The sequence below is a fragment of the Chiloscyllium punctatum genome, chromosome 28, assembly GCF_047496795.1.
Source record: "Chiloscyllium punctatum isolate Juve2018m chromosome 28, sChiPun1.3, whole genome shotgun sequence".
Lineage (NCBI taxonomy): Eukaryota > Metazoa > Chordata > Chondrichthyes > Orectolobiformes > Hemiscylliidae > Chiloscyllium > Chiloscyllium punctatum.
In genome coordinates, this window is record NC_092766.1 from 10,387,130 (window position 1) to 10,407,954 (window position 20,825).

The 20,825-nt window shown below is 52.1% G+C and overlaps 1 protein-coding gene across 3 annotated transcripts in view; it reads right to left on the minus strand.

Annotated features, from left to right (window-relative positions):
- Positions 1-13,080: 13,080 nt before the first annotated feature.
- Positions 13,081-20,825, minus strand: part of LOC140453991 (uncharacterized) — a 65,177-nt gene continuing 57,432 nt past the window's right edge. The window contains exons 10-12 of one of the 3 annotated variants that reach the window (XM_072548902.1): positions 17,931-18,001; positions 15,629-15,683; positions 13,081-14,667 (exon numbers count right to left, since the gene is read on the minus strand). In XM_072548902.1, coding sequence (XP_072405003.1) covers positions 14,562-14,667; positions 15,629-15,683; positions 17,931-18,001 — 232 coding nt within the window. In that variant the 3' untranslated portion in view covers positions 13,081-14,561. Of the gene's footprint in view, positions 14,668-15,628; positions 15,684-17,930; positions 18,002-20,825 lie in introns of those variants that run through there. The other 2 variants (XR_011952533.1, XR_011952534.1) reach the window with 2 other exon arrangements.

Here is a 20,825-nt window from a genome sequence, read left to right on the forward strand (position 1 = left end):
TCAGCGTTATTTGAAGTTAGAGAGTCCATTCATCAGTTTAATAAGAAGCTGTTCCTGGACCTACAGGTGCGTGTGTCCAAGCTTCTGTATCTTCTGCTTGACGGAAGAGTTTGTAGGGGAGCATTACCAGGGAGCGAGGGGTCCTTGATGGTGAAGGCAGCCTGTCCGTGGTAGCGAGCTGTGTAAATGGAGCCCATGTATGGAAGGTTGGCTTCTGTGATGGTCTGGGCTGTGCACACCACACTCGGTGGTTTCTCATGGTCCTGGGCAGAGCAGTTGCCAGTTTCCTCATTTCCCCTCCCCCCCCCCCCACCATATCCCAGTTCCAACATTCCAACCACCCTCATGACTTGTCCTACCTGTCCATCTTCCTTCCCACCTATCTGCTCCACCCTCCCCTCCGCCCTCAAGTCCCCTTTACCCCCACCTCCGTCCACCTATCACACTCTTGGCTACCTTGCCCCTCCCCAGCCTCACCCTCCTCCCACTTATCTCTCTACCCCCTCGGCTCACAGGCCTCATTCCTGGTGAAGGGCTTTTGCCTGAAACGTCGATTCTCCTGCTCCTCGGGTGCTGCCTGAGCCGCTGTGCTTTTCCAGCGCCACATTCTCGACTCTGACCTCCAGCATCTGCAGTCCTCACTGTCTCCTATAGGAGTTGGGAGGTCATGTTGCAGCTGTGCAGGACATTAGTTAGGCCGCTTTGGGAATACTGCATGCAGTTCTGGTCACCCTGGAATGATGTGGTGAAACCTGAAAGGGTTCAGAAAAGATTGACAAGGATGTTGCCAGGGTTGGAGGGTTTGAGCTATAGGGAGAGGCTGAACAGGCTGGGGCTGTTTCACCTGGAGTGTCGGAGGCTGAGGGGTGACCTTATAGAGGTTTATAAAATCATGAGGGACAGGGATAGGGTGCATAGCTAAGGCCATTTTCCCCACAGCAGTTGCCATACCTGGCCGTTATGCACCTGGACAGTATGCTTTCAATGGCGCACCTGTAGAAGTTGGTGAGGGCCCTTACGGAGACGCCAAACCTCCCGATTGGCCTGAGGAAGGAGGCGTTGTTGTGCCTTCTTGACCGTCGCATCTGTCACTCTGAGGGACTGGACGCTTTCGACCTAAGCTCCGTTGATGGAGATTAGATTAGATTAGATGACTTACAGTGTGGAAACAGGCCCTTCAGCCCAACAAGTCCACACCGCCCCGCCGAAGTGCAACCCACCCATACCCCTACATCTACCCCTTACCTAACACTACGGGCAATTTAGCATGGCCAATTCACCTGACCTGCACATCTTTGGACTGTGGGAGGAAACCGGAGCACCCAGAGGAAACCCACACACAACACGGGGAGAATGTGCAAACTCCACACAGTCAGTCGCCTGAGGCGGGAATTGAACCCGGGTCTCTGGCGCTGTGAGGCAGCAGTGCTAACCACTGTGCCACCGTGCTGCCCAATGATGGAGGCGTGTTTTTCCTTCTTTCTTTCTGGAGTCAATGATCAGTTCTTTAGGTTTTGCCGATGTCGAGAGGGGGAGAAGTCGTTCTCATTGCACCATGTCACCATGCCCTCTCTCTCCTTTCCCCTGTGCTGACTTCTTGTTGTTTGATACCCCGGGGCAAAAGTGAGGGACTGCAGATTTTGGAAACCAGTGTCTAGATGAGAGTGGTGCTGGAAAAGCACAGCGGGTCAGGCAGCATCCGAGGAGCAGGAAAATCAACGTTTCGGGCAAAAGCCCTTTATCAGGGGTGTGGAGGGAAATATATCTCTGGTGGTGGGGTCTGTTTGGAGGTGACAGGAATGTCGGCGGATGATGCGGTTTATGCGAGGGCTAGTATGGAGGAAGATGAGGACCAGTGGTGGGGGGAGGGCAGGGGGGCTTCTGTCCTTGTTACGGTTGGAGGGGTGGGGTCTGAGGGGGAAGGTGCAGGATGTGGACGAGATGCGTTGGAGGGCATCTTCAACCACGTGGGAAGGGAAATTGCGGTCTCTAAAGAAGGGGGCCATCTGGTGTGTTCTGTGGTGGAACTGGTCCTCCTGGGAGCAGATACGGCGGAGGCGGAGGAATTGGGAATACGGGATGGCATTTTTGCAGGAGGTAGGGTGGGAAGAGGTGTGATCCAGGGAGCTGTGGGAGCCAGTGGGTTTGTAAAAAATGTCGGTGTCAAGTCGGTCGTCATTAATGGTTGGTTGTTTGATATCCATCCTACCACAGTGGTGTCATCAGCAAAGTTGTAGATGGCAATCATTTGGAATTTGGTAACACCGCCGTCGGTGTACAGGGAGTACAGTTAGGGGGCTGAGGACACACCTTTGGGGCGGGGGAGTTCCAGTGTTGAGGGTTATTGTGGGGAATGGTGCAGTTATCCATCTTCACTTTACTTCAGCCCAAGGTCACCCAGAATGATACACACTTGGGGCAGTGGGTGGCAGGGAAAGGTGAATGGGGTGGAGGTGAAGGAAAGGCGGGGGAAAGGGGGTAAAAAAGAGAGAGAGAGAGAGGTTGAAACTATCCAGCTAAATCCAAGAGTAAACGTCCATTCGTCACTAACCACAGGACACTCTGGGATGGACAGGTTATCAGGCCCAACACTGGTATTCACCTGGGTGGAAAGCACAACATTTAACAAACTCAGTGGAATGCAGTCCGTTCATTGGAATATTGGTCCCTCGGCATCGACTAGCCCCAGCTCTGTCTCTTGCAGTTGAGTACAGACTCATTGCACTCTCTTGTGTATGTGTTGCTGCGTCGAACGAGCTCCCATTATACCCCTTTTAACCAGGCCTGATGCCAAGTTTGGCCAAACTACTCTTTAGACCACTTGACTGGTGTGTCCAGAAGTATATAAGGGTGATCCAAATGGATATTTGCTCTGGTCTCAAGGGTTAATGCCATTAGCTGGGACAGTGCGGTGGCTCAGTGATTAGCACCGCGGCCTCACAGCACCAGGCACCCGGTTTCGATTCACGGCGACTGTCTGTGTGGAGTTTGCACATTCTCTCCCCGCGTCTGCGTGGGTTTCCTCCCACAGTCCAAAGGTGTGCAGGACTGGCTGTGCTAAATTGTCCCGTAGTGCCCAGGGATGTGCAGGTTAGGGTGGGTTGGCCATGCTAAATTGTCCCATAGTGCCCAGGGATGTGCAGGTTGGGGTGGGTTGGCCATGCTAAATTGTCCCATAGTGCCCAGGGATGTGCAGGTTGGGGTGGATTGGCCATGCTAAATTGTCCCGTAGTTGCCAGGGATGTGCAGGTTAGGGTGGATTGGCCATGCTAAATTGTCCCATTGTGCCCAGGGATGTGCAGGTTAGGGTGGATTGGCCATGCTAAATTGTCCCATAGTGCCCCAGGGATGTGCAGGTTAGGGTGGATTGGCCATGCTAAATTGTCCCATTGTGCCCAGGGATGTGCAGGTTAGGGTGGATTGGCCATGCTAAATTGTCCCATTGTGCCCAGGGATGTGCAGGTTAGGGTGGATTGGCCATGCTAAATTGTCCCATTGTGCCCAGGGATGTGCAGGTTAGGGTGGATTGGCCATGCTAAATTGTCCCATTGTGCCCAGGGATGTGCAGGTTAGGGTGGATTGGCCATGCTAAATTATCCAGTCGTGTGTAGATTCGGGTGGATTGGCCCTGTTAAAATTACCCCGTAGTGCCCAGGGGTGTGTCGGTTGGTCCATTACTCAGGGCTAAGTGTAGAAATATAGGATAGGAGAATAGGTCTGGGTGGGTTAATCTTCAGAGAGTGGGGGTGGACTGGTTGTGCCGAAGGGCCTGTTTCCACACTGTAGAGGATTCTATACTCATCATCATCGGTAGTCCCTGCAGATGACAATGACCACCTTCCGTCCTCAGGGTGAGTCCTGGGCACTGTCCAGTGTCGGTGGCTGGAAGGATGACTGGGCTAAAACAGGCTCTGTTAGAGGGAGAAAATGAGGACTGCAGATGCTGGAGATCGGAGTCAAAACGTGTGGTGCTGGAAAAGCGCAGCTGGCCAGGCAGCGTCCGAGGAGCAGGAGGATCGACGTTTCGGGCATAAGCCCTTTATCAGCAGTGATATTCCTGATGAAGGGCTTGTGCTTGAAACATCGACCGTCGTGCTCCTCAGATGCTGCCTGACCAGCTGTGCCTTTCCAACACCACACGCTTTGTCACGGGCTCTGTTCTCCGTGGCACGGGTGGCGGCCGCGGGAAAGGGGAAGGGTGGAGCGTTGGCGTGGCAGCACACTCCTTGGGCCTGACTTCCCGACGGTGAGTCTCGCCTTCCCGGATGCACGTCCTCCGCCCGGGACGGCCTCGGGCCTCCGGTTGCCGGGTGGGAACGCAGCCAGTGAGGCCTGGAGGATACTCCTGCTTCCTCTATCCGGCTGCTGTTTCAAAGCTGAGATGAGAGCGCCCGCTTTGGGGGGGTCTCGTGCCCATCGCAGCCAACCAAGGAGGGGTGAGTGCCTCAATGCTGGGGGATATGGGCCTAGTGGTGGAGGCTTGTGTTGGTGTGTCTATCCTCTGGGTGGATCTTGCACAGGCAGCGTTGGTGGGAATGCTCCAGCACCTTCGGGTACCTGCTGGAGAGGGTCCACGTCTCAGCGCCACACAGGAGGGCGGGAACCATCACAGCCCTGTGTACCACAAACTTGGTAACACCACTAACTCACCATCACGAACTCTTTATCTCCACCACTGTGTTTAATGCAAAGGAGGGCACTTAACGTAGAAAAACACGTGTTTTTCCAGAGTTAAGAGGCAGAGAGAGGCCAACTTAACATCAAGTGAACAATCATTTCTCCGCATTTCATATAGCTATAAAAAATGCACCTGAATCTACAAGATGAAGGGAAGGAGGAAGAGAGAGCCGGAGAGGGAAATGAACAAAGCAGAAATGGGTCAAAAGGGGAGAGAGGGAAAAGTTTGAGGAGAAAAAGGAGGGAGAATAAATGCACTTGAAATGTTATAATGTTCACAGATATGGAACAAGTCCAGGAAATTGGGATTAATGCACCTTTAATGGTGTTGCTGCAGACTCGATGGGGCTCTTCCTCAAGACTTCCTACAGTGTGGAAGCAGGCCATTCAGCCCATTGAGTCCTCACTGACCCTCCACACAGCATCCTACCCAAGCCCTGGAACCCTGCACTTAACCTGGTTGACTCACCCTAACCCGCACATCTTTGGTCTGTGGGAGGAAACCGGAGCACCCGGAGGAAACCCACGCAGACACGGGGAGAGTGCGCAAACTCCACACAGAGAGTCGGCCCAAGGGTGGAATCGAACCTGGCTTCCTGGCACCATGAGGCAACAGCACTAACTACTGAGCCGCCGCGTCACCTGATGATGTTGTGTTGTATGAACATCAGATCTAGGAGCAGGAATAGGCCATTTGAGCCTGCTCTACCATTCAATAAGATCAGGGATGATCAATTCATGACCTCAGCTCCACTTACCCAGCCTCTCACCGTACCCCTTAATCCCTTCATTGTTCAAAAAACATATCTACCTTAGCTTTAAAAACATGTACTGAAGTAGCGACAACTACTTCACTGGGCAAAGAATTCCTTAGATTCACAATCCTCTGACGTTCCTTCTCAATTCAGTCCTAAATGTGCCCCCTCTAATCTTGAGGCAGTGCCCTCTTGTCCTAGTTTCACCCACCAACCTCTCTACTTCTATCTTATCTATTCCCTTCATAATTTTATATGTTTCTATAAGACTCCCCCCTCATTCTTCTGAATTCTAATGAATATAATCCCAGTCTACTCAGTCTCTCCTCATAAACCAACCCCCTCAACTCCAGTATCAACCCAGTGAACCTCCTCTGCACCCCCTCCAGTGCCAGTACATCCTTCCGCAAGTAAGGAGACCAAATCTACACACAGTATTCCAGGGTGTGGCCCCACCAGGACCTTGTACAGCTGCAACTTAACCTCCCTGCTTTTAAACCCAACCCCTTTCGTAATAAAGAACAAGATTTCATTTGTCTTCCTAATTACTTGTTGTACCTGCAGACCAACCCTCTGTGATTCATGCACAAGGACACCCAGGCTGTAATTTGTACCATTCAAGTAAGAATCCTTTTTACTGTAACTCCAACTGAAACGTACGACTTCACATTTATTAACATTGCATTCTATCTGCCAGACCTTTGCCCACTCACTCAATGTATCTATGATCCTCCGCAAAGTTTCACAGTCCTCTGCACACTTTGGTCTGCCACGCATCTTGGTGTCATCTGTAAACTTTGACACCCTACACGTGGTCCCCAACTCCAAATCATCTGTATGAATTGTAAATAATTGTAAATCTACGAGAGAGAGAAAGAACAAGAGAGCAAGACGCAGGGATGAAAGGAAAGAGAGTGAAAAATCGAGATGAGGGTGCGTGGATGTGTAAACAAGACTAGGCAGACCAAGGGAGAGGGTCAGAGCACAAGACTGGAGTTTGAGAGGAAGAGAGAGAGAGAATGAGAGAGCAGGAAGGAAGGAGAGTGACTGAGATAAGAGCGGAGAAGTGAGAGAGCAAGAGAAGGGAAAGAACAAGTCGAGGGAGGTTGGGAAGAGAGACGGAATGAGTGAGCAAGATGAGAGGAGGGAGAGAAGCAGAAGGATAGAGAAAGAGAGCGAGAGAATAGGGCATGAGATGGAGGGGAAAAGGATGGCGATCTCTCTCTCTCTCTCTCTATATATATGTATGTGTGTATATATATATATATATATATATAGAGAGAGAGAGAGGGAGAGAGAGAGAGAGAAAGAAAAATGATGGGGCAGACTGACAAGGATATGCGGATCACTTGGGGACAAGATTGACACTTACAAACCAGGATTCAGAAGCTGAGGAAAATGCCCTGTTGAAGCTTTATATCCAATAAATGTACATGTTATACATGATAAAGACTGACGTGAGGATTAAATCCACCCCGCCGCCCCCCCACACCCCCCAGCCTAAATCAACTGATGAGAGTATACTGCTGATGGAAAGTAAATCACAATAATCCCAGACAGCCAAAGGGCTGCTCTCCGATGACAGAGAGACTGAGGGAGAGAAAACCAATGTTGGTTTAACCTGACGGGCACCAATCTTCAGGCAAGGGGAGGTGTTGATAAGGAAGGTCATGGGGTCACTTAGTGAAGTGAGCTAGCACCGCTGCCTCACAGCGCCAGTGGCCCTGGTTCGATTCCAGCCTCAGGGCGATAGTCTGTGTGGAATTGGCACATCCTCCCCGTGACTGCGTGGAATTCCTCCGGGTGCTCCGATTCCCTCCCACAATCCAAAGATGTGCAGGTTAGGGTGGGTTGGCCATACTAAATTGTCCCATAGTGCCCAGGGATGTGCAGGTTAGGGTGGATTGGCCATGCTAAATTGTCCCGTAGTGCCCAGGGATGTGCAGGTTAGGGTGGATTGGCCATACTAAATTGTCCCATAGTGCCCAGGGATGTGCAGGTTAGGGTGGATTGGCCATACTAAATTGTCCCATAGTGCCCAGGGATGTGCAGGTTAGGTGGGTTAGCCTTGGGAAATATCGGGTCTGGTGTGTTGGTCTGGATGGAACAGTCTTTGGAGGGTTGGTGTGAATCTGATGGCCTGTTCGACATTGTAGGGATTTGATGATTCCTGGTAACCTCAGCCACTGCAAGAATTGTACTCAGGCTGTTGGCATCACACTGCAGAGCCAAATGGCCCCTAATGTTGCCAATACTTTCCAACAAAAGTGAACTCACAGCGGACTATAGTACACTGTGTTCACTCAAATCCATGTCACCGTTTTAAAATCTGTTTCACCCAAGAGGAATGTTACTCAGGGATGAAGCTGGTTAATTTTGTTTTTCAGTGTGGAAACACGCCATTTGGCCCAACAAGTCCACACTTACCCTACAAACAGTAACCCATCCTGACCCATTTCCCTTACCCTATTACCCTACAATTTCCCATGGCCAATCCACCCTAACCTGCACATCCCTGGGGCACTATGGGACAATTTAGCATGGCCAATCCACCCTAACCTGCACATCCCTGGGCACTATGGGACAATTTCCCATGGCCAATCCACCCTAACCTGCACATCCCTGGGCACTATGGGACAATTTCCCATGGCCAATCCACCCTAACCTGCACATCCCTGGGCACTATGGGACAATTTAGCATGGCCAATCCACCCTAACCTGCACATCCCTGGGCACTATGGGACAATTTAGCACGGCCAATCCACCCTGACCTACACATCCCTGGGCACTATGGGACAATTTAGCATGGCCAATCCACCCTGACCTACACATCCCTGGACACTACAGGACAATTTAGCATGGCCAATCCACCCTAACCTGCACATCCCTGGGCACTATGGGACAATTTAGCATGGCCAATCCACCCTAACCTACACATCCCTGGGCACTATGGGACAATTTAGCATGGCCAATCCACCCTAGCCTACACATCCCTGGGCACTATGGGACAATTTAGCATGGCCAATCCACCCTGACCTACACATCCCTGGGCACTATGGGACAATTTAGCATGGCCAATCCACCCTAACCTGCACATCCCTGGGCACTATGGGACAATTTCCCATGGCCAATCCACCCTAACCTGCACATCCCTGGGCACTATGGGACAATTTCCCATGGCCAATCCACCCTAACCTGCACATCCCTGGGCACTATGGGACAATTTAGCATGGCCAATCCACCCTAACCTGCACAACCCTGGGCACTATGGGACAATTTAGCATGGCCAATCCACCCTAACCTGCACATCCCTGGGCACTATGGGACAATTTCCCATGGCCAATCCACCCTAACCTGCACATCCCTGGGCACTATGGGACAATTTAGCATGGCCAATCCACCCTAACCTGCACATCCCTGGGCACTATGGGACAATTTAGCATGGCCAATCCACCCTGACCTACACATCCCTGGACACTACAGGACAATTTATCATGGCCAATCCACCATAACCTGCACATCCCTGGGCACTATGGGACAATTCAGCATGGCCAATCCACCCTAACCTACACATCCCTGGCACTATGGGACAATTTAGCATGGCCAATCCACCCTAACCTACACATCCCTGGGCACTATGGGACAATTTAGCATGGCCAATCCACCCTGACCTACACATCCCTGGACACTACAGGACAATTTAGCATGGCCAATCCACCCTAACCTGCACATCCCTGGGCACTATGGGACAATTTAGCATGGCCAATCCACCCTGACCTACACATCCCTGGGCACTATGGGACAATTTAGCATGGCCAATCCACCCTAACCTGCACATCCCTGGGCACTATGGGACAATTTCCCATGGCCAATCCACCCTAACCTGCACATCCCTGGGCACTATGGGACAATTTCCCATGGCCAATCCACCCTAACCTGCACATCCCTGGGCACTATGGGACAATTTAGCATGGCCAATCCACCCTAACCTGCACATCCCTGGGCACTATGGGACAATTTAGCATGGCCAATCCACCCTAACCTGCACATCCCTGGGCACTATGGGACAATTTCCCATGGCCAATCCACCCTAACCTGCACATCCCTGGGCACTATGGGACAATTTAGCATGGCCAATCCACCCTAACCTGCACATCCCTGGGCACTATGGGACAATTTAGCATGGCCAATCCACCCTAACCTGCACATCACTGGGCACTCTGGGACAATTTAGCATGGCCAATCCACCCTAACCTGCACATCCCTGGGCACTATGGGACAATTTAGCACGGCCAATCCACCCTAACCTGCACATCCCTGGGCACTATGGGACAATTTAGCATGGCCAATCCACCCTAACCTACACATCCCTGGGCACTATGGGACAATTTCCCATGGCCAATCCCACCCTAACCTGTACATCCCTGGGCACTATGGGACAATTTAGCATGGCCAATCCACCCTAACCTGTACATCCCTGGGCACTACGGGACAATTTAGCATGGTCAATCCACCCTAACCTGCACATCCCTGGGCACTATGGGACAATTGAGCATGGCCAATCCACCCTAACCTGCACATCCCTGGGCACTATGGGACAATTTAGCATGGCCAATCCACCCTAACCTGCACATCCCTGGGTACTACGGGACAATTGAGCATGGCCAATCCACCCTAACCTGCACATCCCTGGGCACTATGGGACAATTTAGCATAGCCAATCCACCCTAACCTGCACATCCCTGGGCACTATGGGACAATTGAGCATGGCCAATCCACCCTAACCTGCACATCCCTGGGCTCTATGGGACAATTGAGCATGGCCAATCCACCCTAACCTGCACATCCCTGGGCACTATGGTACAATTGAGCATGGCCAATCCACCCTAACCTGTACATCCCTGGGCACTATGGGACAATTGAGCATGGCCAATCCACCCTAACCTGTACATCCCTGGGCACTATGGGACAATTTAGCATAGCCAATCCACCCTAACCTGCACATCCCTGGGCACTATGGGACAATTGAGCATGGCCAATCCACCCTAACCTGCACATCCCTGGGCTCTATGGGACAATTGAGCATGGCCAATCCACCCTAACCTGCACATCCCTGGGCACTATGGGACAATTGAGCATGGCCAATCCACCCTAACCTGTACATCCCTGGGCACTATGGGACAATTGAGCATGGCCAATCCACCCTAACCTGTACATCCCTGGGCACTATGGGACAATTGAGCATGGCCAATCCACCCTAACCTGCACACCCCTGGGCACTATGGGACAATTGAGCATGGCCAATCCACCCTAACCTGCACATCTTCAGACCGTGGGAGGAAACCGGAGCACCCGGAGGAAACCAACGCAGACATGGGGAAAATGTACAAACTTCACGTAGTCAGTTGCCCCGAGTCTGGAATCGAACTCGGGTCCCTGGCGCTGTGAGGCACTGAGCCACTGTGCCGCCTCTTGGCGTGGTAATTGTGAGAATGGATACATTCAACGAGGGAGCCTGTGCTGTCCCGATCTGTGAATCCCACTTTTTGGATTGACGCTCAGCAGACGAAGCCTATCTCCCACACCCTGGGCTCTACCCTGATACACGACATCTTTATCAATGTTGCGCAGGGACAGCACGTATTCACCACCCTTGGATTCTGAGCAGCTCTGCAGGCTTAGCTTTGCCTCAGCTGTAAGATTATTGAATTTAATTGGATTCATTTATTGCCACATGTACCTGTTACAAATACAGTGAAAAGTGTTGTATAACATCCCCCCCCCTCACTAGTGCCATCTTCAACCACAGACAATAAACCAAGACAGAGAAATACAGCACAGTAACAGACCCTTCAGTCCGACTTGTCCTTGCTGACCACATATCCCAACCTCATCTCGTCCCACTCATCAGCACCCGGCCCATCTCCCTCCAAACCCTTCCTGTTCATGTATCCATCCAAATGTCTTTTAAATGCTGTCATTGTACCAGCCTCCACCACTTCCTCGGGCAGCTCATTCCATACACGCACCACTCTCTGCGTGAAAAAACTTGCCCCTTAGCTCCCTTTCAAATCTTTCCCCACTCACCCTAAACCTATGCCCTCTGGTTCTGGACTCCCCCACCCCAGGGAAAAGACCTTGCCCTATTTACCCTATCCATGCCCCCTCATGATTTTATAAACCTCTATAAGGTCACCCCTCAGCCTCCGACGCTCCAGGGAAAACAGCCCCAGCCTGTTCAACCTCTCCCTGTCAATCAAACCCTCCAACATCTTTGTAAATCTTTTCTGAATCCTTTCAGGTTTAACAACTTCCTCCCTATAGCAGGGAGACCAGAATTGCACACAATATTCCAACAGTGACCTAACCAATTTCCTGTACAGCCGCAACATGACCTCCCAACTCCTGTACTCAATGCTCTAACCAATAAAGGAAAGCATACCAAACGCCTTCTTCATTATCCTATTTACCTGAGACTCTACTTTCAAGGAGCTATGAACCTGCACTCCAAGGTCTCTTTGTTCAGCAACACTCCCCAGGACCTTCCTATTAAGTGTAAAAGCCCTGCCCTGATTTGCCTTTCCAAAATGCAGCCCCTCGCATTTATCTAAATTAAACTCCATCTGCCACTCCTCTGCCCATTGGCCCATCTGATCATGATCCCATTGTACTCTGAGGTAACCTTCTTCGCTGTCCACTACACCTCCAATTTTGGTGTCGTCTGCAAACTTACTAATTATACCTCGTATGTTCACATCCAAATCATTTATGAGGCAGGATTGTACAGGAGAAGGATAATTAATACATTGGTTTAAGGCACTGCTTATTTGGGAACCCTGTCATGACTATATATGGCTGTTAGAGACATACAGCATGGAAACAGACCTTCCCCAACCAGTCCATGTTAACCGTTATCCCAAACTCTAATAGTCCCACCTGCCTACACTTGGCCCATATCCCTCCAAACCTTTCCTATCCATGTACTTATCCACATGTCTTTTCAACGGTGTAATTGTACCAGCATCCACCACTTCCTCTGGAAGTACATTCCATATACGTACCACTCCCTGTGTAAAAAATAATTGCCCCTCATATCTTTTTAAAATCTTTCTCCTCTCAACTTCAAAATACACCCTCTAGTCTTGAAATTCCCCACCCTAGGGTAAAGACACCTGCCATTCGTCTTATCCCTACCCCTTACGATTTTACAAACCTCTATAAGGTCACCCCTCAACCTTCTACGCGCCAGCGAAAAATAAAGTCCCAGCCTATCCCGCCTCTCCTCAATACTTAAAACCCTCCATTCCCGGCAACATCCTGGTAAATCTGTTCCCCTGGTTAATAATCTCTTTCCTATAACACACAAGTCACACAACACCAGGTGAGAGTCCAACAGGTTTACTTGGAAGCACACTAGCTTTCGGAGTTTTCATCAGGACTATAACCCGGTGTTGTGTGACTTTTAACTTTGTACACCCCAGTCCAACACCGGCATCTCCAAATCATCACTTCCTATAACAGGGCGACCAAAACTGGATGCAGTACTCCAGAAGGGGCCTCACCGATGTCCTGCACATCCTCTCCTTCTGTCTTACAGTATTCTCTGAGGAGAAGGCACCATTGTAAATAAAGTATTTCAAATGCAGTACTGGATGCAGAAAGTGTAACTCATATATTCTGCGGTCAATCTGATTTGAGGAATTCCAGGAAGAAATAACACAGGGTCAGATTATATACATAATAGAGGTATTCACCAGTATAAAAATATAGAGACCTTATGCTTTTAAAACAATATCAAAGCAGTTAATCACTTTTTACAAAAAGAATATTAGAATTGTTCATTATTAAAACATTTATATAACTCAGGCAGAGCAGGGAAATATAAAGACAGATTCAGAATAACTTTAAGTGCTGACATTAACTCTCCCATTCTGCTCTCTAATCCAAAAAACAAATGAGCCCAGTGAGACTGATGGGGACAGGAGGCCATTCAGCCCCTCGAGACTGTTATTCAGGAACAGGAGCAGGTCATTCAACCCCTTGGGACTGTTACACAGGAACAAGAGGGGGCTATTAAGTCTGGGTCTGTTGCATTTTGAGACGATCTGAGTATCAGGAGGGAATCAGTTCCTGGTGAAGTACCCAAGGGATATCATGGCAGCAATGTCAGGGGCTGCACGTTCTCTCCAGGGGCGTGAGGGCTACCACAGGATGGGGAGGGGAAAGGTCAACACTGACACCACCCACAGGGACAGGGTGAGAGGTCAGCCGTAACAGCCTGACCCAACAAGACAGGGTGAGAGGGCAACACTGACTCTGCCCACAGGACAAGGTGAGAGGTCAACACTGACCCCGCCCACAGGGACAGGGTGAGAGGGCAACACTGACCCCGCCCACAGGGACAGGGTGAGAGGTCAGCACCAACTCCACCCACAGGGACAGGCTGAGAGGTCAGCACTGACCCCAACCCACAGGGACAGGGTAAGAGGTCAGCACTGACCCCGCCCACAGGGACAGGGTGAGAGGTCAACACTGACCCCGCCCACAGGGACAGGGTGAGAGGTCAGCACTGACTCCACCTACATGGCCAGAGTGAAAGGTCAGCACTAACCCCGCCCACAGGACAAGGTGAGAGGTCAGCACCAACTCCACCCACAGGGACAGGGTGAAAGGTCAGCACTAACCCCGCCCACAGGACAAGGAGAGGGGTCAGCACTGACTCCGCTGACAGGTACAGGGTGAGAGGTCAGCACTGACCCCGACCCACAGGGACAGGCTGAGAGGTCAGCACTGACCCCAACCCGCAGGGACAGGGTGAGAGGTCAGCACTGACTCCACCCAAAGGGACAGGGTGAGAGGTCAGCACTGACCCCAACCCACAGGGACAGGGTGCGAGGTCAGCACCTACTCTGGACTACCCCCTTCCACATTGGTCGGGGTGAGAGGTCAGCACTGATACGTCTTGTGAGAGTCTGAAACGCCGAGTTGAGCTGCGAGAGTCCAGGGGAAAAGGTGATGATTGATCAATGAGGTAACGTGGTGTCCTCCTGGGGGGGAGGGAGTCACGACTGGCTGCTCTTGCAGCTGGAATCTTATCATCAGGATGATCACGCATTGGGAAACCCAACCTCACATGACTTTGCACATTTTGGATTCCCATTTGGTCCTCCAGTTTGGAGAGTCCTGACCATTCCCACCGCTGGAACTCCCGGAATTCTGTGATCCCGAAACCGCACTGAAACAGAAAGGGAAGGGGTAGGGATCAAGAAACTACAGTCCTCACCATTGCCAGGATGTACACCACAATACTGGAGGAGGCACCCCAAGGACAGGGACAGCACGGGGTTAGGTACAGAGTAAAGCTCCCTCTACACTGTCCTCCCCACCAATCCCAGGGACAGGGGCAGCACGGGGTTAGGTACAGAGTAAAGCTCCCTCTACACTGTCCCCCTGCATCCCAAGGACAGGGACAGCACAGGGTTAGGTACAGAGTAAAGCTCCCTCTACACTGTCCCCCATCCGAGGGACAGGGACAGCACGGGGTTAGATACAGAGTAAAGCTCCCTCTACACTGTCCCCCCGCATCCCAGGGACAGGGACAGCACAGGGTTAGGTACAGAGTAAAGCTTCCTCTACACTGTCCCCCCCACATCCCAGGGACAGGGACAGCACGGGGTTAGGTACAGAGTAAAGCTTCTCTACACTGTCCCCCAATCAAACACTCCCAGGGACAGCACGAAGTTAGATACAGAGTAAAGCTCTCTCTACACCGTTGCGCGCTCCCCCACCCTCCATCCCCACCCCCCCCTCCCCCCCCACATCAAACATCCAAAGACAGGGACAGCATTGGGATGGATACGGAGTAAAGCTTCCTCTACACTGTCTCCACCATCCCAGGGACAGTGACATCACGGGGTTAGGTACAGAGTACACGGTCCCAACCAAACACTCCGAGGCGAGGGACAACACCGAATTAGGTACAGAGTAAAGCTTCCTCTACACTGTCTCAGAAGGCTGCAGTGGGTATCCACAGGTTAGCACGGGTGGAGTCTGTACTCCCAGAGATGAACTGGACTGAACAAACCAGGAGCAAGCACAGCGCTCAGTTGACACAATGTGAGATCTGAGACGGTCAGATCAGAGTGTTCACTCACTGCTGGAACGCTCTGACCGGCACAGGGAATATTCACACCTACCTCTCCTCAGCTGCTGGCACCTGCCTCGTCTGTAACGTTTCGTAGAAATGATCACCTGCATTGGGGGGAGAGAGAGAGAGAGAGAGAGAGAAAGAATGGGGCAGGGGGTGTGTGCAGGTCAAACCAAGGATATGACAGAGCAGGTCTTACATTTGTGATGCGTCAGGATGGCCGCTGCAGCCAGAGAGGGGGAGATTCCCTGAGTAGGAGGAGGCCGTTGTGCCCCTCCAATTCCTTCTAGCATGCAATGGAATCACAACTCACCCGTTTCAGCCCTCCTCAGGGGTGGCACTCAATAATTTACAGCAATTTTGGTTCAAGTCTAAACTGCCCCCAGGAGGACACACAGACCAAGGGGTAATTAGGGACAGGCAACGGGCCTGGTTGGCCTTGTTAACAACACCCACATCCTACAAGAGACGTTATGGAATAGGGGTGGCATGCTGGCTCAGCAGATTGCACCGCTGCCTCACGGCGCCTGGCACCCAGGTTCGATTCAAGCCTCGGGTGACTGTCTGCGTGGGATTTTCACGTTCGCTGTCCCCCCCCACCCCCCCTCCACCCCTGTGTCTGTGTGGGTTTCCTCTGGATACTCCAGTTTCCTCCCACAATCCAAAGATGTGCAGGTTAGGGTGGATTGACCATGCTAAATTGTCCCATAGTGCCCCAGGGATGTGCAGGTTACGGTGGATTGGCCGTGCTAAATTGTCCCATAGGGCCCAGGGATGTGCAGGTTAGGGTGGGTTGGCCATGCTAAATTGTCCCATAGTGCCCCAGGGATGTGCAGGTTAGGGTGGATTGGCCATGCTAAATTGTCCCATAGTGCCCCAGGGATGTGCAGGTTAGGGTGGATTGGCCATGCTAAATTGTCCCATAGTGCCCCAGGGATGTGCAGGTTAGGGTGGATTGGCCATGCTAAATTGTCCCGTAGTGCCCAGGGATGTGCAGGTTAGGGTGGATTCGCCATGCTAAATTGTCCCACAGTGCCCAGGGATGTGCAGGTTATGGTGGATTGGCCATGCTAAATTGTCCCATAGTGCCCCAGGGATGTGCAGGTTAGGGTGGATTGGCCATGCTAAATTGTCCCATAGTGCCCCAGGGATGTGCAGGTTAGGGTGGATTGGCCATGCTAAATTGTCCCATAGTGCCCCAGGGATGTGCAGGTTAGGGTGGATTGGCCATGCTAAATTGTCCCATAGTGCCCCAGGGATGTGCAGGTTAGGGTGGATTGGCCATGCTAAATTGTCCCATAGTGCCCAGGGATGTACAGGTTGGGGTGGATTGGTCATGCTAAATTGTCTCATAGTGCCCAGTGATGTGTAGGTTAGGGTGGATTGGCCATGCTAAATTGTCCCGTAGTGTCCAGGGATGTGTAGGTTAGGGTGGATTGGCCATGCTAAATTGTCCCATAGTGCGCAGGGATGTGCAGGTTAGGGTGGATTGGCCATGTTAAATTGTCCCATAGTGTCCAGGGATGTGCAGGTTAGGGTGGATTGGCCATGCTAAATTGTCCCATAGTGTCCAGGGATGTGCAGGATAGGGTGGATTGGCCATGCTAAATTGTCCCGTAGTGCTCAGGGATGTGCAGGTTAGGGTGGATTGGCCATGCTAAATTGTCCCGTAGTGTCCAGGGATGTGTAGGTTAGGGTGGATTGGCCATGCTAAATTGTCCCGTAGTGCCCAGGGATGTACAGGTTAGGGTGGATTGGCTGTGCTATATTGTCCCTTAGTATGCAGGCCTGGTGGGGTTAGCTATGGGAGATGTGGAGTTACAGGAATTGGGTGGGACGCTGTTTGGAGGGGTCAGTGCAGACCTGATGAACCGAATGGCCCCCATCTGTAGGGATTCCATCTGGTTATTACATCAGGATTTTGTCTAAATTAAATCCATCTTTCACGATCAGCCATCGTCGTGATTGTATTGAGGTCAGCCAGGTGGATCCCATAGAATATGAGTTCCCTGATTGGGGCCATTAACCTGGACCAAACGGGGAGCCCTGGCTGACAGATAAAAAGGGGCCTGTCAGAGATGCTGACACTCTGGTACCTGACTCTGAGTGAGGCAGGATTAACGTCAAGGACTGCTCATGTGTAAGTAAAGGGTGACTTGGTGACAGGTATCGGCCTCTGTGGAGCCAAGGTGGGGTTTGAACCATGGATCACCAACTTGGGTGCTCGGAACACCAGTTCAGTGGCATTACCACGACACCTCAGCCTCCGCCTCTCTCTCGAAATGTCTGAGATGATCGTTCCGGTAATCACGGGGATCTGATTCACATCTCACAGTGTCTGCACTACTCACTCTGAGCTGTTCCAAGTGGTGGGTCGTTCAGGTATGTGGGGTCTGGCCGCAGGTAGGTATTGTTCAAGTTCCTAAGCAAAAGGTAAGGTATGATTGGAACCTGTAACCACCGGATCTCGTGTCGCTAACATCTTGTATAATGGGCCTTTGTACATTTTGTACACGCTCCTCCGGGTACTGCTGAGCCTCCCACAGTGCCCACTCCCTTGGCGCTGATCCTCCCACAATGCCCACTCCCTCAGCACTGACCCTCTGACAGCGCCCGCTCCCTCAGCACTGACCCTCCGACAGTGCCCACTCCCTCAGTGCTTACCCTCTGACAACGCCCATTCCCTCAGCACTGACCCTCCAACAGTGCCCACTCCCTCAGTGCTTACCCTCTGACAACGCCCATTCCCTCAGCACTGACCCTCCGACGGTGCCCACTCCCTCAGCACTGACCCTCTGACAGCGCCCATTCCCTCAGTGCTTACCCTCTGACAACGCCTATTCCCTCAGCATTGACCCTCCGACAGCGCCCACTCCCTCAGCACTGACCCTCCGACGGTGCCCCCTCCCTCAGCACTGACCCTCTGACGGTGCCCACTCCCTCAGCACTGATCCTCTGACAGCGCCCACTCCCTCAGCACTGATCCTCTGACAGCGCCCACTCCCTCAGCGCTGACCCTCCCACAGCGCCCGCTCCCTCAGCACTGACCCTCTGACAGCGCCCACACCCTCAGCACTGACCCTCCGACAGCGCCCACTCCCTCAGCACTGACTTTCCGACAGCACCCGCTCCCTCAGAACTGACCCTCTGACAGCGCCCGCATCCATAGCACTGACCCTCCAACAGTGGCTGCTCCCACAGCGCTGACCCTCCAACAGCGCCCGCTCCCTCAGCACTGACCCTCTGACAGCGCCCATTCCCTCAGCACTGACCCTCTGACAACGCCCATTCCCTCAGCATTGACCCTCCGACAGTGCCCACTCCCTCAGCACTGACCCTCCCACAGTGCCCACTCCTTCAGCACTGACCCTCTGACAATGCCCATTCCCTCAGCATTGACCCTCCGACAGTGCCCACTCCCTCAGCACTGACCCTCCCATAGTGCCCACTCCCTCAGCGCTGACCCGCTGACAGTGCCCACTCCCTCAGTACTGACCCTCCGACAGCGTCCGCTCCCTCAGCGCTGACCATCTGACAACATGGCACTCCCTTAGCGCTGATCCTCAGGCAGCACTCGCTCCCTCAACACTGACCCTCTGACTGTGTGGCACTTTCTCAGCACTGACCCTCAAACAGTGCAGTATTGACCCACTACAGAGTAGCGCTCCCTCAACGCAGACACTCTGACTCCATGTGCCACTCCCTCAGCGCGGACCCTCCGACCGCGTGCGCCACTCCCTCAGCACGAACCCTCCGACCGCGTGCGCCACTCCCTCAGCGCGGACCCTCCGACTCCCTGCGCCACTCCCTCAGCGCGGACCCTCCGACCGCGTGCACCACTCCCTCAGCGCGGACCCTCCGACTCCCTGCGCCACTCCCTCAGAGCGGACCCTCCGACCGCGTGCGCCACTCCCTCAGTTCTGGCACTGAAAATGTCAACTTTGATGATGAGCTCTACTTTCTGGAGTTGGGTCTCAAAGCTACTCGGAATAGAGTTTGTTACCACCTTCTTAAGATACGAATCGTGAGAATATTCATGAAAAGAAGTTTAACTTTGAGCTGCTAGGTCTCGGTGATCAGTGCCAAAGCTCTCCTTCCCTTCAGCTGGTGAAGACTATATTGGGAATAAAGTCCTTGTACACATCCCAGTTCTGCAGGTTGCTGTAGACTGAGGCTAGTGTGGAGGGTATATGACTTAGAACCAGCAAGGGTTCCTGGCCATCTTGTGATTCACTTGATAAGAATTAGGAGAGGGTGTAACCACTCGGTCCCTCAAGCCTGATCTACTGTTGAATAAGACCTTTCAGGCCATTGTCCTGTTGTCCCCCTTTACCCTGGATTTGCTTGTTGATCAGAAATCTGTCTAAATCGAGTCCTGAATGTATTCAGTGTTCCCCCCTGCTATCCACAGGCGTACGACCCTCAGAGAGTGGAGTGTCCTCCTCATCTTTGTCTTCAATGGGAGATCCCGTCATTCCGACAGCCCAGAGTTCCCGACTCCCCCATTAGAGGGAAACGCTCTGTCAGCATCCACCCCCTCGAGGCCACCCTCGGGATCCCATACTTTTCGATAGAATCACCTCTTGATCTTCTAAGCTTCCGAAAGCTCATAGTGGTCCAACCTTCCCTTGTAGGCCAAGCCCTTTCAATCCCAGCAATTTTCTGAGGTTTGTTGAGAAGGCGTATGGTGTGTTAGCTTTTATTGGGAGAGGGATTGAGTTTCAGAACCACGAGGTCATGCTGCAGCTGTGCAGGACTCTGGTGCGGCTGCACTTGGGAGTATCGTGTGCAGTTCTGGTCACCGCATTATAGGAAGGACGTGGAAGCTTTGGATTGGGGTTCAGAGGAGATTTACTAGGAAGTTGCCTGGTCTGGAGGGAAGCTCTTACGAGGAAAGGCTGAGGGACTTGGGGCTGTTTTCGTTGGAGAGAAGAAGGTTGCGAGGTGAACTAATTGAGACATATTAGATAATCAGAGGGTTAGATAGGGTGGATAGTGACTGCCTTTTTTCTTGGATGGTGATGGCTAGCACATGGGGACATAGCTTTAAATTGAGGGGTGATAGATATAGGACAGACGTCAGAGGTAGTTTCTTTACTCAGAGAGTAGTAGGGGTGTGGAACGCACTGCCTACAACAGGAGTAGACTCGCCAACTTTAAGGGCATTTAAATGGGCATTGGATAGGCCGATGGATGAGAATGGAATGGTGTAGGTTAGATGGGCATCAGATTGGTTTGACAGGTCA